This window comes from Onychostoma macrolepis, chromosome 12 (assembly GCF_012432095.1).
Source record: "Onychostoma macrolepis isolate SWU-2019 chromosome 12, ASM1243209v1, whole genome shotgun sequence".
Taxonomy (NCBI): domain Eukaryota; kingdom Metazoa; phylum Chordata; class Actinopteri; order Cypriniformes; family Cyprinidae; genus Onychostoma; species Onychostoma macrolepis.
The window spans coordinates 30,510,979-30,526,380 of record NC_081166.1 but is presented as its reverse complement, the minus strand read 5'-3'; the positions used below and the strand labels follow the sequence as shown (position 1 = coordinate 30,526,380).

The 15,402-nt window shown below is 40.0% G+C and overlaps 2 protein-coding genes across 9 annotated transcripts in view; one reads left to right on the top strand and one right to left on the bottom strand.

Annotated features, from left to right (window-relative positions):
• tanc2b (tetratricopeptide repeat, ankyrin repeat and coiled-coil containing 2b) overlaps positions 1-11,855 on the top strand; it is a 158,835-nt gene extending 146,980 nt beyond the window's left edge. For all 8 annotated transcript variants that reach the window (XM_058792877.1, XM_058792878.1, XM_058792879.1 and 5 more), the window contains 8 exons: positions 71-204; positions 282-405; positions 980-1,155; positions 2,047-2,179; positions 5,307-5,398; positions 5,500-5,646; positions 5,855-5,955; positions 7,447-11,855. In XM_058792877.1, the coding sequence (XP_058648860.1) occupies positions 71-204; positions 282-405; positions 980-1,155; positions 2,047-2,179; positions 5,307-5,398; positions 5,500-5,646; positions 5,855-5,955; positions 7,447-9,523 (2,984 nt within the window). In that variant the 3' untranslated portion in view covers positions 9,524-11,855. The remainder of the gene's footprint in view (positions 1-70; positions 205-281; positions 406-979; positions 1,156-2,046; positions 2,180-5,306; positions 5,399-5,499; positions 5,647-5,854; positions 5,956-7,446) is intronic.
• Positions 11,856-11,911: 56 nt separating this feature from the next.
• The window catches only part of g6pc3 (glucose-6-phosphatase catalytic subunit 3), a 7,454-nt gene continuing 3,963 nt past the window's right edge, over positions 11,912-15,402 (bottom strand). The window contains exons 4-6 of the mRNA XM_058792885.1: positions 14,958-15,076; positions 14,732-14,873; positions 11,912-13,426 (exon numbers count right to left, since the gene is read on the bottom strand). Of these exons, the coding sequence (XP_058648868.1) occupies positions 13,084-13,426; positions 14,732-14,873; positions 14,958-15,076 (604 nt within the window). The 3' untranslated portion in view covers positions 11,912-13,083. The remainder of the gene's footprint in view (positions 13,427-14,731; positions 14,874-14,957; positions 15,077-15,402) is intronic.

The following is a 15,402-nucleotide window of genomic DNA, read 5'->3' as shown; positions in this document are numbered from 1 at the left end:
TGGAAGAGCATGTGTAGTTCTGAGAGTGTTCCTGTGATGACCGAGTGCTGTGTCCGGCTCGTGTCCTCAGCGCTGTCCGCCGCAGCAGGCCGAGGGAAGCTGGAGGTCTGTCAGATGCTGCTGGAGCAGGGCTCTTCTGTAGCTCAGCCCAACCGCAGAGGAGTGCTGCCGCTCTTCAGCTCTGTGAGACAGGGCCACTGGCAGGTAACCGATGAACCCCGGTGTCCAGCTTCATCTCCACAGAGCGCTTCTGCACGCTTCAGCTGTACGCTCTCTTCCAGATCGTGGATCTGTTGGTGTCGCACGGAGCAGACGTGAACCTGGCTGATAAACAAGGCCGTACTCCGCTCATGATGGCGGCTTCAGAGGGGCATCTGGACACGGTGGAGTTCCTCATGGCTCAGGGTACAGCATACACACCTTTATGGCACAGAAGCACAGGCTTGCATGAAGTATACCTCACGTCTTTATTTGTACAGTCAAACCAAAACTTATTCAGACACCAGATATCATTTCTGATATTTTTTTACTAGTGGGTGCAGGACACTATAGTTCATTTATGTAAGTGAGGATAACAAAATACAGTAAACTGTGACATATTATACCCAAAAAGTCTTCATACAGTGGACTACCAGTAAAATTGGTAATACATTTGGGATCAAAAATGATTCAGACGCTTTGACCTGAGCATGTTTTGCTTAATAGTTTTTATTTAATTAAAAGTGTTTACTTTTTACACCACAGACTGAACAAAATGAAGCATTTCTTGGTAATTGGTTGAACTAAATTGGTATTATATAATTGTGTTCTTAACTTTAACAGCTGACAGCTATTCAACCGATTAAAGTTATCTGACGTTATCAAGATCAATTTGTTCTGACGCAGTTTAACTCGGAGTTCTTCTCATATTTTATTACCGCTTTCTAAACTATAGTGAATAGTGTGATATAATGTGAGAAATGTAATGTTGGTTCTGTAGGTGCGTGTTTGGATCTGATGGATAAGGAGGGTCTGACGGCGCTCAGCTGGGGGTGTTTGAAAGGACATCTGTCTGTGGTTCGCTGTTTGGTGGAAAGAGGAGCTGCGACGGACCACGCTGATAAAAACGGACGAACGCCTCTCGATCTGGCCGCCTTCTATGGAGACTCAGACGTGGTGAGCCGTATTTCAGTTAGCTTGACAATTTGGGTTTAAAAAATACTTCATTTGCAACCAAATTTTCTAAATACTTCTCCAAGAGCTTTAAAAATGCATCCACCAAACTCAAAACACACCTTCAGCCTATTTTGACCACATCTGTACTATAAATAATTGGACTTTAAAAAAAAAAAAAAATTTGAAGTTCTGGCAGTAATTTTGCAATTCCTTTTTTGCAATTTTGACCTGTTATGCTTCTGGGTTTACTGTAGTGAATAAACAAATATCCAAAATCCATTCATATAGTTAATAGAGTATGAATCAAAAAAGAAATAAACTTTTTTAAACACTCAGGCTAATAAGTACACAGAAATATTTTTTAAAAAGTACATTTTTGACTATTTTATTATTCAATATTAATTCTTTTTTATAGATTGAGAACCAAGCAAATTGTACAAATAATAGTACATATAACCAAACATGTCAGGGGTATATATAAAAAATACAGAAAAACATTGTACATATTAAACAGTTGCATTGGTCACATTGCTCTCAAGTTTTTACTTTTTGATATCTTTTCCAAATACTGTTTAATTTGTTCAAATATAGGCATGTCACAACCCACTGGACTCTAGTTTTGTTTCTGCCTGTGTTCCCTTCCTGTTTGCCCATATTTGGTTCTGTTCTCATTAGTTCATTGTCTAATTAGTTAATCACCTTCATTGTGTCGACCTGTCTGTCCCTCGTTATCTGCCCTATGAGTTCCTGTCCTTTGAGTTCTGGTTGTTGGTTATTGTTGATGTTACCCTGTGTGTGACCCTCCTCATCTTGAAGAGACAAGTCTGGATTATTTTCTGTGCTAATCCACAGCAGTTTGTGTTTAATGTGATGTGTTCTTCTCGATCTCAGGTGCAGTTCCTGGTGGATCACGGGGCTTTGATCGAGCATGTGGACTACAGTGGGATGCGTCCTCTGGACCGCGCCGTCGGCTGCAGAAACACGTCTGTGGTGGTAGCCCTGCTGAAGAAAGGAGCCAAAATTGGTATGACAATTAACATGTGACCAAATAATCAAACCGATGGCCTAATTAGATTGAAAAGCCACGTCAGCCGCTTATTCGATCCTATTGAGCTTGATCTGAATTTCATTTTCATCTGTTGAAAGGGGTATTGTAATCCTGCAGGGGAAAAATATGCTTGAATATTTGAATATGACTGGTTTTCCAAATTTGGATTCAAAAATACAGCATATGCAGTGCTGTGATGCATATATGTGACCCTGGAGCACAAAACCAGTCATAAGGGTCAATTTTTTAGAAATTGAGATTTATACATCGTCTGAAAGCTGAATAAATAAGCTTTATGTTAGGATCGGACAATATTTGTCTGAGATGCAACTATTTGAAAATCTGGAATCTGAGGATGCAAAAAAATCAAAATATTGAGAAAATCATCTTTAAAGTTGTTCAAATGAAGTTCTTAGCAATGCATATTACTAATCATAAATGAGGTTTTGATATATTTACGGTAGGAAATGTACAAAATATCTTCATGGAACATGATCTTTACTTAATATCCTAATGATTTTTGGCATAAAAGAAAAAAGGATAATTTTGACCCATACAATGTATTGTTGGCTATTGCTACAAATATACCTGCTGCTTATGACTGCTTTTGTGCTGCAGGGTCACATATTTACATACGTCTTGCAAAGTTTATTTTCATCTTTCTTCTTGAGCTGGAGCATAAATATTTGTTAAAAACTCTTCTAACATATACGTCAGCTTTTCAAATAAAGTATTAGCAGAAATTAAACGGAAAGGGCCAGATTTACTAACAGAATTTCCCCTCCTTTCGGCGCTTTTATAGAATTTTGCTCTAATGCTAATTTGCCCTGTTTAGTAAATCTGGCCCATAGTCTATTACTCTAGTTAGTAAAAGTGGACTCTTAAAATATGTGAAATTTTCACGAATATGTGAAATCCGACTGGATTCATGCCGACTGAAAATCAGTGCATGTAAACTTACCCCAGCGTTAGTGTGGCTCCGGCTTTGTCCATATTGTAGAAACAATAGCATGGTAAAAGCAGAAATTACTGACGATCCCCAAAAGGAAAATGGCTTAGGGAAGAGAACTGAACATTAGCTTGGTCTACAAGATTAGAAATGACTGGAAATCCTCATGTTTGTGTATGTGTTTTCATGTAGCTCAGCTTGTGCTCGGCTGCTGCAGCATTCATGTGCTTTACTTCACTGACTCTTGGTTACGTGTCTCTAGATCCGTGACTCTTTTTGTTTGTGGTGTTTTACGTTTGATTTCACTCGCTATACCTGTTTCTCTTTCTCTTTACTGCCTTTCTCTGTTTGTCCGTTTAATTGTTGGCAAGGGATGGTTTAACATCGTTAGTGCTGGAGCTGTTTTACCTAGTCTATTTATATAGCACATTTAAAAACAACAGACAACAAAAGGCATGCAATCTAAAAATGGCAAAACACAATAAAACAATCACAAAATTAATTACAATCAGCATGCATAACAACTTCCAAATCATTAAAAGGCAAAAAAGGTTTAAATTCCTTAATGGGAAAAAAACACCACAGAATTGATATGCTTATACTTTAACTCAACATCAAAAATGCATGATTATGTGCCTTAGATTTAAAGGGACCTAATTGATTGATTATAGGTTCAGAAGAACTCTGAGGGCCAAACACTATCACTTCAGTCTAGATTCATTCAGGTGAAGAAACTTTGCTGCCATCCACTCCCTAATATCATTAAAACATGCAAAGAGAGACTGTAAGCCGAATTATCCCCCATTTTTCTAGGCAGATAAAGCTGACTTTACTTTTGACTTGACTTTACTTTCTTATTCTTCAGCCGAAGCTCTTATTTCTCACCACTCACGGCTGCTTTTTTGTGTTCCCCCTCACCTTTCTTCCACGACCACTGCATCACTCTTCACTTCGTCTTTCTCCCGCTCTCACTCGCCTAAACACACACCGCTCTCATTCGCTCCATCTCACTCCCTCGCAACACCAATCCTCATTCCCTCGCTCTCACAAACCCTGACCTCTGACCTCAGGATGTCAGACGCTGCCGAGTCGGCGTAAAGGAGGTAATGCTCGTGCATCTCGCTTTCCTTCAGGCATCCTGACAGCTCTCTGTTGTGTGTGCAGCGCTGTGTTTGGGTGCCGCAGGTTTAACTGGCACGTTAAAAATGAAAGATTACAGGGAATGAGAACAGAAGGCATCCTCATCCCGTCGTCCATGCCTTCATCTGTTTGTTATGACTCCTGAGCAGTGTTGGGAAAGTTACTTTTAAAAGTAATGCATTACAATATTCCGTTACTTTCTAAAAAAGTAACTAGTTACTTTTTGTGGAAAGTGATGCGTTACGTTACTTTTGAGTTACTTTTTAAATCTGGACAGGGCTTGCTTGTTTGTTTGTAATATAAAAAGTTATTTTACAAATGTAAAAGCCCTTTCACACAAAGTAAAGTGAAGGAGATGTAGATTCTCGTCTGTACAGTAGAGACGCAGCTCAAACTAATCACATGAAGAATATGACGCAGGAGAAGAAAGTTCAACACTATTCAAAAATCAAACACAAATGTGTCATTTTTGTTTATTAGTATGGTTGAATTGGATCATCGAAGGTCAGTAGCAAAGACATTAGTTAATAAAATATGATTAAATACATAAATGATGTCTTATTTAATATTTAATTATTGCATGTTTGCATAATATTCTGAGTTTGCATTTGACTGTTTTTACTCATTTTGAGGAACGCTGAATGTGTTTTTGTGCAGGTGAGATGAGTAAATGTTGATATTTAGTCTAGAACTACAGTAAGATCATGTTCACACACAACGCTCTGCACTTACTCCTGATTTCTCTCAACATCGCAGCACCAGAGCTGTCACTCAATACATGAGAAACACAGTAACTGGAGTTACTTATTTGAAAAAGTATTTCCTCCTAAATTAAAAAGCAATGCATTACTTTACTAGTTACTTAAAGTAATCTGATTACGTAACTCACATTACTTGTAATGCATTACCCCCGACACTTCTCCTGAGCGCTCTCTGCACTCCTCCGTCTCTCCCCATGTTTTCCCCTCAAACCAGATGTTCATTTTGACCCATCAAACATCCTGTTACCCATAGGTCCTGCTACCTGGGCAATGGCGACATCGAAACCTGACATCATGATTATCCTACTGAGTAAACTTTTAGAGGAAGGAGATGGCTTCTACAAGGTCAGATTTACTCGCAATTTACCTGATGTTTGCTCAGATTTGTCTAGTACAAAGTCCTTGGCTCTGTGTATTTACACAGTCAATCATCTTTTCACCTGCAGAAGGGTAAAGTAAAGGAGGCAGCTCAGCGGTACCAGTACGCTCTGAAGAAATTTCCCCGAGAAGGATTAAGTGAGGACCTGAAGACCTTTAAGGAGCTCAAAGTGTCTTTGTTCCTGAACTTGTCTCGCTGTCGGAGGAAAATGAATGTGAGAACAGCATGAGCGTTTCTAAAAATACTCTCATTCTAGCGCACAGTAAGATTCTGCATATAATGCTTGTGTGATGCTGTAATATTGTAACTGCAGTATGCGGCGTGTCGTGAGAACCTTGCTAATGTACTTCTAGAACAACTGTGCAAAATAATGATATGTCAACCCCCAGATTGCAAAAATAAAACACTATTTTTGGTTGCAGGACTTTGGTATGGCGGAAGAGTTTGCTACCAAGGCTCTGGAACTGAAGCCTAAGTCTTATGAGGCGTTCTATTCTAGAGCGCGTGCCAAGCGTAGCAGCAGGTAAAGTTCTTCCATTGATTATTTCCTTGAGCCCTGTTCACACCTCCAGCTACATACAGCGACAAAGCGATACGATCCCATTCATTTTCAGTGGAGAGCTGGCGACGTCCGGCGACACGAGCGACAGTGACCGCTGGCAACAGAATGTAGGCAACAAAAGTTAACAATAGTTAAACTTTGATGTAGTGAGCAGTTTAGAAACAGATTTAATGCAAATAAGCTGTGCTGTAGTTTATGTAACAACACTCTCCAACAGGAGATTGCTACTTTTAAGTCTAATTTGACTAGGAATTAGAATAGGGCTGCATAATTTGGGGAAAAAATCGAATTGCGATTTTCCTGGTTAAAATTACTATTTGTGATTTAAACTGCGATATTTAAAACAAATCAACAACAAAAAAATATATAATAGTTAGATAAAATAATGAGCAAAAATTATTTTATTTTACAGAAAACTATTGTTCTACAAACAACTGCAGGGTTACTTGTTAACATGCAAAATCTTTGACAGTAATTTCTTAATTTCCCATGTCTTTAATATGAAATATGAGTCTTTTATGCATCCACAGTGGGGGGAAAACATCTCCTGTACTCTTCTATACAATGGAGAAAAACCATTGTTGAGAGAAGTATTATTTTTCCTGTTTATGCCCATAATAGGACTAAGTGTGCATTACTGAGCCCTAAACGCATATAATGTTTAATTCATACTGGACGCCAGAGGGCGCCCTTGCGCAGAATCTCAAAATATGCATCACAGATGTAATAGAGCTCATGACGTTCTAGGAAATCCCTAATATGAACAAAGGTATCTAGCTATCAGTGTGATTGAATAAAAAGGAAATAGAAAGGTTTGAACTGATCTTGGGTATTAAAAAAGTAAATTTATAATCCAGTGCTAATCGACAGTATAGAATACATTATCTGCCTCATTCTGTGATAAGAAGCCAAACAAGGTCAGATAATGCAGTTATTTCAAACATTCGACCTGATGCTGTGGAGTAAAGATATGTTATTAAATGGTACAGGTTAATAAATCTCTTTTCATTAAGTTTAGGAGGATGTTTGGTGCATGTTGCTTTTTCAGATGCACGTTAAAAGTGACTCAAACTCACAGCACTTGCAGAGATTGAGCAGCATTTACTACTGACGCTGTGCATATATTTATTTAATTAAAAATTGCAGCCTTTGCGATTCAATAATCGCATTAAGCCAAATCACGGTTCAATTTCAATTAATCATTCAGCCCTAAATTAGAATGATGTCTTAGTTTTACCAGCAATATACAAAGTTGTGATTGCACGTCTGGACATATCTTTAGAAAATGCTGTCTACCAATAATGTTAGAACGACAGCGCTAGGAACGCCCACAAGCGTCTTCACAGTACAGAGTCTAATGACATACAGCGACAAAGTCGCTGGCGGTATGAACAGGGCTTCACATATCAAGTTACTTATTGGTGGCTTAATATTTCCATTGCCGCTTTATAGGCAATTCGCTGAAGCACTAGAAGACCTGAGGGAAGCCATAAAGCTGTGTCCCAACAATCGTGAAATCCAGCGCCTCCTTCAGCGCGTGGACGAGGAGTACAGGCAAGTTACCCAATCAGAGGAGCCAGAGCTTGAGCCTCCTCCATCCCCACCACCATCTCCCTTACCGGTGGAGGAAGATGAGGAGCCCCCTCATCATACCCCTCCTCCTGAGCCAAGACTGGATGACATGGAACCCGTCCAAGACTTGTTTGAGGATGACGACTTCCTGGAACAAGAGCTAGAGGCCGTGTCCATTGGTCTTGCTTCTGACATTCGGTCGAATGCGTCGAGCCTTGCCATTATACGCAGTCCACCCCTTTCTCCGCCCCATCACGACACCGGCTACCTATCTGGAGGGCAGGCCTTCGAGTTCCACCCAAGCTCCTCCTCCATGTCATCTCCTACCCATCATAGTTACCAGTCCACCTCTCCGTGTGTCTCTCCGACACATCAGAACTCCCACTACCGCCAGAGTCCACCGCACACCTCGCCAGCACATCAGTCCTCCTACCGCTTCAGCCCTCCACCCATGGGCAGTGGAGGGAACCAGGGGATGGACTACCAGAGTCCTCCGCCATCTCCTCTTAGGCGTGGTGTCCCGTTCAGAGGTAGCCCTCCGATCGAGAGTGTGTGTATGTATCGTTCCCAGTCTGGCTCGCCAGTCCGCTACCAGCAGGATCCTTTACCTAGTCGTCCTAAATCGCCACTGTTGAAGATGAGCAGCCAGCGGTCCTTCCAACTCCAGTCGCAACCTTCCCAGAGCTCTCAGACCAGCCAGCACCACCAGGTTCAGGGTCTGCGCCTGCAGCCCTCTATGGCACAGATCGTCCGCACTAACCAACCCAGTAACAGTGTGTACAGCCAGTTGGCGCATCCGCTTAGCAGCAGGTACCAAGGTAGCTCCATGGATGTGGACAGGGAGAGAGATCGAGAGCCGAGGCTGGTGTACCAGCCCTCACTGGATGGCCGGTCAATGTCTCAAGTGCAATCCAGCCTCAGTGTGGGAGCTCTCTGTCAGCATGGGGGCCGAGGTGGACCTGCTGGGGTTCTGGAGTCAAACTTGGGGAAAGATGAGATGCCTCAGCGTCCCGCTTCGGCTTACCGCTCAGCTACAGGGGGACCCGGAGGCATGCGCTTCAGCCAGACCCCCCAGATAAGCCGCAGTCAGTCAGCGGCATACTATCCAGTCTCCAAGCATGAACTCGAGAGAGCGGTGGCGGCTTCTGTTCTGCCACCGTGCCAGCTGGGCTCTCCGGAGATCCCGCACTTAGTGCGCAGACCTATCAGTGCCAACACAAGTGACCTAAAACAGCATGTACCGACCCCCAGACCACTTATCCACTCCCAGAGCGTAAATCTTCGCTTCTCCCCATCTAGCGGTAATATCTCCTCAGGCTCCAGCTGCAATCTAGCCCCTGGCTTCAGGCCTTCCTCCTCCATGGCTCAAATGGAAATCCCGCTGCAGACTGCATATGAACGGAGCTTCGATGAGCCATCTGCCCTGTCGCCGTCTCAGAGCGGACTGTACTCGGGCGAACCTGCCCGATCCCGGACCACTCCGTTCATGGGCGTCATCGACAAGACCGCAAGGACTCAGCAGCAGTACCTTCACCAGCCTTCCCGGGCCTGGCCCGTGTCATCTCTGGAATCGGTTATCACTAGCCCCACGTCGCCTGGGAATCTGATCCACCAGGCATCCACAGCCTCCTCCTACAGCCCGCCTACATCTCTAGGCAATATCGCTTACTACAATAAGACCAATAATGCCCAGAATGGACACATGCTAGAGGAGGAGTACTATGTCCAGCCCCAGCCCTCCTCCCTGGGCAAGCTTGCCAACGGAGGGGCCCGTGATCGAGACCTCCTGGAGCGAGTGAGCCAGGCGCCAACGTACCAGGATGTTAAGGTGGCACGGACAATGCCCGTGGCACAGGCGTACCAGGAGAACATGTACCGCCAGCTTTCCCGCGATGCCAGACAAGGTCCCACCTCGCCCATCAAACCAAAGAGACCCTTTGTGGAGTCAAATGTTTAATAGGCGCCCAAAAGGGTGGGCATAAGGTGTGAGTGACAGTGAATGTGTAGGTGGAGGTTATTAAAGCCAGTATTGCGAATGGAGGAAACGGCATACTAGAAACACTTTTAATAAACTAAAAAAAACAGTGTTACAAAAGTTGTGTACAATTACCTGTGCCTACTTTAAGTCAACTCAATCTGTTGGTAGAATAGAACCCAGGTGCCAGACAGGCTACAAATACCCTGACGGCACCCTTTTGGAGAATTAGAATACAGTATGTTAAAGTAAAAAAATATTCTGTAAAGCTCTGCACACTATTAGAAAGCACATTTACTGACGTTCCACACAGAGGAATAGTGTCTTGCCATCGTTCCCAGCACTAAAGCGGAAACACAACTGGAAATATGTGTTGAACACATTCTCTCTCTCACTTCACTTAATCCTTCTCTCTCTCTTCCCAATGAAACTTAACAAATTTGCTAGGCTTTCTGGCCGTCATATTGTTGAATTGTTCAATACTGTAAAAAGTGCAAATCTGTTTCAGAAAAACTTAAGTTGTAGTTATAGAAGGAAAAGAGGAATATTTATAATTAAGTTATATGATGTATAGAAATATTAAAGCGGTTTTTGTGTCAGGTTTATTTTGTTTTCTTTCTGTCTTTAATTTTGTATCTATTGATTTGGACTTTTGGAAATGGTATCAGATATTTTCAAAATAACGATTCAAAGTTTATGACTGGAGATTATTATCTTTACAGTTATCACCTTACAATTCTGGCTCCCAAGCAGAAATATTGTTTGTGCCAAAATTCACAGTTGTAGAGTGGCAATAATAGTAGTTTAATCAATTCTTTGGGAATAAGCTTAATATGATTTCGAGTAACCCTCGCATTTTGTGAATATCGCTTAGTCTTTATTTACAAAATGAGTTAATTACCAAGTACTGGAGTGGCAATCCAGACGTATTTCAAGTGGAGGAATGTATCACACCATAGACGTCTTATGAACTCTACAGTATGTATACTACGCAACACAAAGTTTCAGGGGCGTTTGCAAGGTAGTAATAGAATTTCTTCTCTTTTTTCAGTTTCTTTATTGTTCTAAGAAATGGAATCTTGCATTGTCACAGAGAAGCATTAGTATATCAAGTGAAGTATGTTTGTTTTAACTTTTAAACTTTTATTCGTAACTTTGATCTGTCTGTGACATTATGAAGAAAGAGAGCACTTTATTCATTTGTAAGGATTATATGGAATGTGAATATTAGGGGGTTGGAGATGTTTTTTTGTTTTGTTTTTGGATCTGGGATGGGAAATCCTTACTAACGAACGTTCAGTGGACGCTGGAAAATAACCTGTGATTAGTTGTACTACTAGAAAACAAATAGCAGTTATTGTCCTTGGTGCAATTCTAATTTTTCAAGCAAATGAATGAACAATAATATAAAAGAGCAAAATTATGTTTTTAAAAAGATATTAAAGAGTGTATATAACAGCCTTTATAGAGCGCAGTGTACTTGCTGTATATAGTGGCCAAATGTGTTCATGCATACAAAAATCCTGCTCTCCTCTGCAAACGCATCGCCAAATACAGCGTGAGAAGGACTCGAAGAGCCTCACGTGTCAAACACAGCTCAGTGGCGTCACACACTACCGAAAAGCAAACCAGCCGTTTTGAAATAGTGTATTTGTCGTGTAAAAATACAATATTCAGCTAGTTCCTTTTGAAGTTCTCTGCTTCCGAATGCAGTATTATTAACACGCGGAGCTTAAATGTGGCTTTGGTCAGATCTTCTCAACAAATACAGTACATGGACAGATATCTAGACAGCTTGTCTTAAAGGCAACCATATTCACCTTTCTATTGCTGTCAGTGTAAACTTGCTTGAATCGAGAAATGCCTCATGGTCAACTTCGGGGAGAAGCTAAATAAACGACACTTGGGAACACAGGACTCTGATGTGGGCTCGTCACGGGTCTCTTTAGGGTGATGTGGTTTTTCGGTGCAAGTTATTTTTGCTGTACATAACCTGACGCATGATTTATCCTCCATTCCCCTCTGAAATCGACATACACAGACATTCGTGAATCTGCCGTATGTTTAGGAACTAAACAGAAATAATGTTCACACCTGACGAAAAAAAGAAATCTGTCACTCATGTCCACCAAACTCAACAGGAGAGTTGTGATATTTACCTCTGAAGGGTTTGGCCATTCTTTTTATCTTTCAGTTGGATTTGAGTTGATTTTAATGTACTTGCTTGCTAAGCAGAGTTTCTCGTCTGTAAATGTGAGCTTTCAGAGCGCTGTGACAACGTTTAATGACTTCAATAAATCAGAATGTGTTTTTATCATGTCAATTGTCATTTTTATATGCTTTGTTTCAGGATAAGAAATGAATACTTGGTCAAGCTCGTAAAATTCCTTTTATTGCATTTTACTGTACTTCACACACAGATGTTACAGAAGTGCTAATAATCAAATTATTTCATCAAAACAAGCATCTTAAGAGGAATAGTTCACCCAAAAATAAAAATCTGCTCAGTTTTCTCACCCTCAGTTTATTCAGATGTAGATGAGTTTGTTTCATCAGACTTGTTTGCACTTTCACCAATGGATCCTCAGCAGTGAATGGGTGCCGTCAGAACATCACAACAATCCACAAGTAATCCACACCACTCCAGACCATCATTTAACGTCTTGAGAAGTGAAAATTAATGTGGTTTATTGTGATGTTTTTATCAGCTGTTTGGACTCTCATTCTGACGGCACCCATTCACTGCAGAGCATCCATTGCTGAGACACTGATGCAGAGACACATTTCTCCAAACCTGATGAAGAAACACACTCATCCTGATCTCAGATCATCTGTGTGTGAGAAAATGTCCAGCAAATGTTCATTTCTGGCTGAACTATTCCTTTAAACAGACACATGATACCTCAAATCATGCTGGTTGTTGAGAAAATGACATTTCTAACTAATCAAACATAGAATTTTTCCCAGGATAATGATATAAATCCTCCAACCATATCTATGGACTTGGACCTTTTTTGGTTTGTGGTAGTTAGCAACACCCTAGCAACCACTTAAAACACATTATAATCATAATTGGCAAATACTGGAAAATGAAGTACTTTGTGGCATCCACAGAAAATATAAAGATCTAGTTTTTCCCAGACAGAACATAGATTTTTTGCTTATAAGCAAGTTTATTGCAAGCAAATATATATATATATAAAAACAAGAGACAATTCAATAACTTGAAAGTTAAAAAAAGAACAAAAGAAATACAGTACAGTTGAACAGCCTTTTGTTCTACAAGAAACTTTTTTTTTAAAGAATCATCAAAGACAAGAAAACGACAAGAAACATTTTCACCAAAGACTTTCTTTGGCACAGTCTAACTGTTTATGCAACGCAGTGATGCTTTTCCCTTTTACTCCAAAAACATTCATTAAAGCTGCAAGCAACTGCTTGTATTCAAACAGAACTTTATACATGATTGATTTTCAAGCTGACGGTGCTGTTGTGTCAAGAACTTACTGATGGCTGGCTCAAACACCAAAAGCTGCTGGCTCTTACTCCCTCTTGGGTTTGGCTGTGAGGAGATGCACGAATCCTGGCACCAGCACCATGACCACCTGCGGCACGATGCTGTATTTGAGAAAGAAGAGCGAGTAGAAGAGAAGAGGAGGAGCGGTGGGCACGGGGAAACTGTTGATGTAGTGGAGGGCTATGGAGGAGAGGGCCAGGCAGAGGGTCCTGGGAACCCAAGGAAGAGCCCATCCTCCGGGCTTCCAGTACTGAGCGAGTCCCAGACCCAGCAGAACCCCGGCGACACGGCTCAGAGAGGAGAAGGGCGCTGTGTCCATACGGATCCACTCGGAGCGAGAACACCATCTCTTAGCCAGCGGGATGGACCTGCGGGTCACAGTATACCACTGTAAGACTGTGTGCACAGTCCTGGCTGGATTACTTACAGCTGATCGCAAATTACATGACGAAAACTGTAGTTAGGAATATAATCTATTGGATTACACATTTATTCAGATTACTTTTGAAGTTTTTAAATGCTTTTTTAAAGAATTCTCTTCTGCTCACCAAGCATCCAAAATGCAGCAAAAGCAGTAAAATTGTGAAATATTTGTACTATTTAAAACAGCTGTTTTCTATGTGAATATGTGTTAAACTGTAATTTATTTCTGTGATGCGCAGCTGTATTTTCAGCATCATTACTGCAGTCTTCAGTGTCACATGATCTTCAGAAATCATAATAATATGCTGATTTGCTGCTCAACAAACATTTCTGATTATTATTATTATTATTATCAATATTTAAAACAGCTGAGTAAATTTTTTTCAGGATTCTTTGATGAACAGAAAGATCCAAAGATCAGCATTTATCTGAAATAAAAAGCTTTTGTAACATTATACACACTATACCATTCAAAAGCTTGGAGTCAGTATAAATGTTTCTTTTTTTAGGGATAGAAATTAATACTTTTATTTAGCAAGGATGCATTATATTGATCAAAAGTGATGATAAAGGTATTTATAATGTTACAAAATACTTCTATTTCAGATAAATGCTGCTCTTCTGATCTTTCTATTCATCAAATAATCCTGAAAAAAATTCTACTCAGCTGTTTTCAACATAATAATAATAAATGTTTTTTAAGCAGCAAATCAGAATATTAGAATGATTGAAGGATCATGAGACTGGAGTAATGATGCTAAAATTTCAGCTTTGAAAACACAAATAGAAAGCAAATAGAGATAGAAAGCAGTTATTTTAAATAGTAAAAATATTAAACACTAAAACACTGAAAAATGTAATCATTTATTATATATATATATATATATATATATATATATATATATATATATATATATATATATATATATATATATATATATATATGTATATATATATATATATATAAAATTATTATTTATTATATATATTAATTTGATAAGTTATATTAAAAGTAGTTAATTTTTTTAATCTGATCAATTTATCCAGATTGCATTTAATTAGTTACTATCTGGCACTGGTAATGCAAATATGCAATGCATACGTAATATTCTGAGGCCTAATATGATATAATTAGTGGTCAGCTGATTTTTCCCTGGTCCATACCTGCTGCCTGTGATACTGGCTAATACCATTTAATAACAGTTGAGAAAATTAAATAAATGTACATTTTTATATAACATCGTACCCACCAAGAGAGATCAACCCCAAAGTTTTGCAGGGCTCCGTGCATTAGAAGAGCTCCAAAGAGCAAAGACAAGCTAAAGCGAAAGAAGAACAGTAGAGGGCGATGTTCAGGCACAGACCACTTCAGAAACACCCCCAGCAACACCCCTGTGGAGAGAGTGCATGAAGATAAAACATTTTAAAATTAAATAATAATAATAATAATTAAATAATATTATACTAGTTTCTGACCTGTCAGAAGACCTGCAATGACTTGATGTGGGAAGTGAGCCAAGATGAAGATTCGAGAAAGGCCTACACATCCCAAAAATACGGCATACAACAGATACGGTACTGCAGCTAATATCTTACTGTAAGAGAGAGATAGTTTAGTTATTCTTACATACGAATGACCAGTGTTGGGGAAAGTTACTTTTGAGTTACTTTTTAAATCTGGGCAGGGCTTGCTTGTTTGTTTGTAATATAAAAAAAGTTATTCTTTTACAAAAGTAAAAGCCCTTTCACACTAAAAGTGAAGTGAATGCGGCTCAGACTGAAGGAGATGTAGATTCTCGTCTGTACAGTAGAGACGCCGCTCAAACTAATCACATGAAGAATATGACGCAGGAGAAGAAAGTTCAACTCTATTCAAAAATCAAACACAAATGTGTCATTTTTGTTTATTAGTATGGTTGAA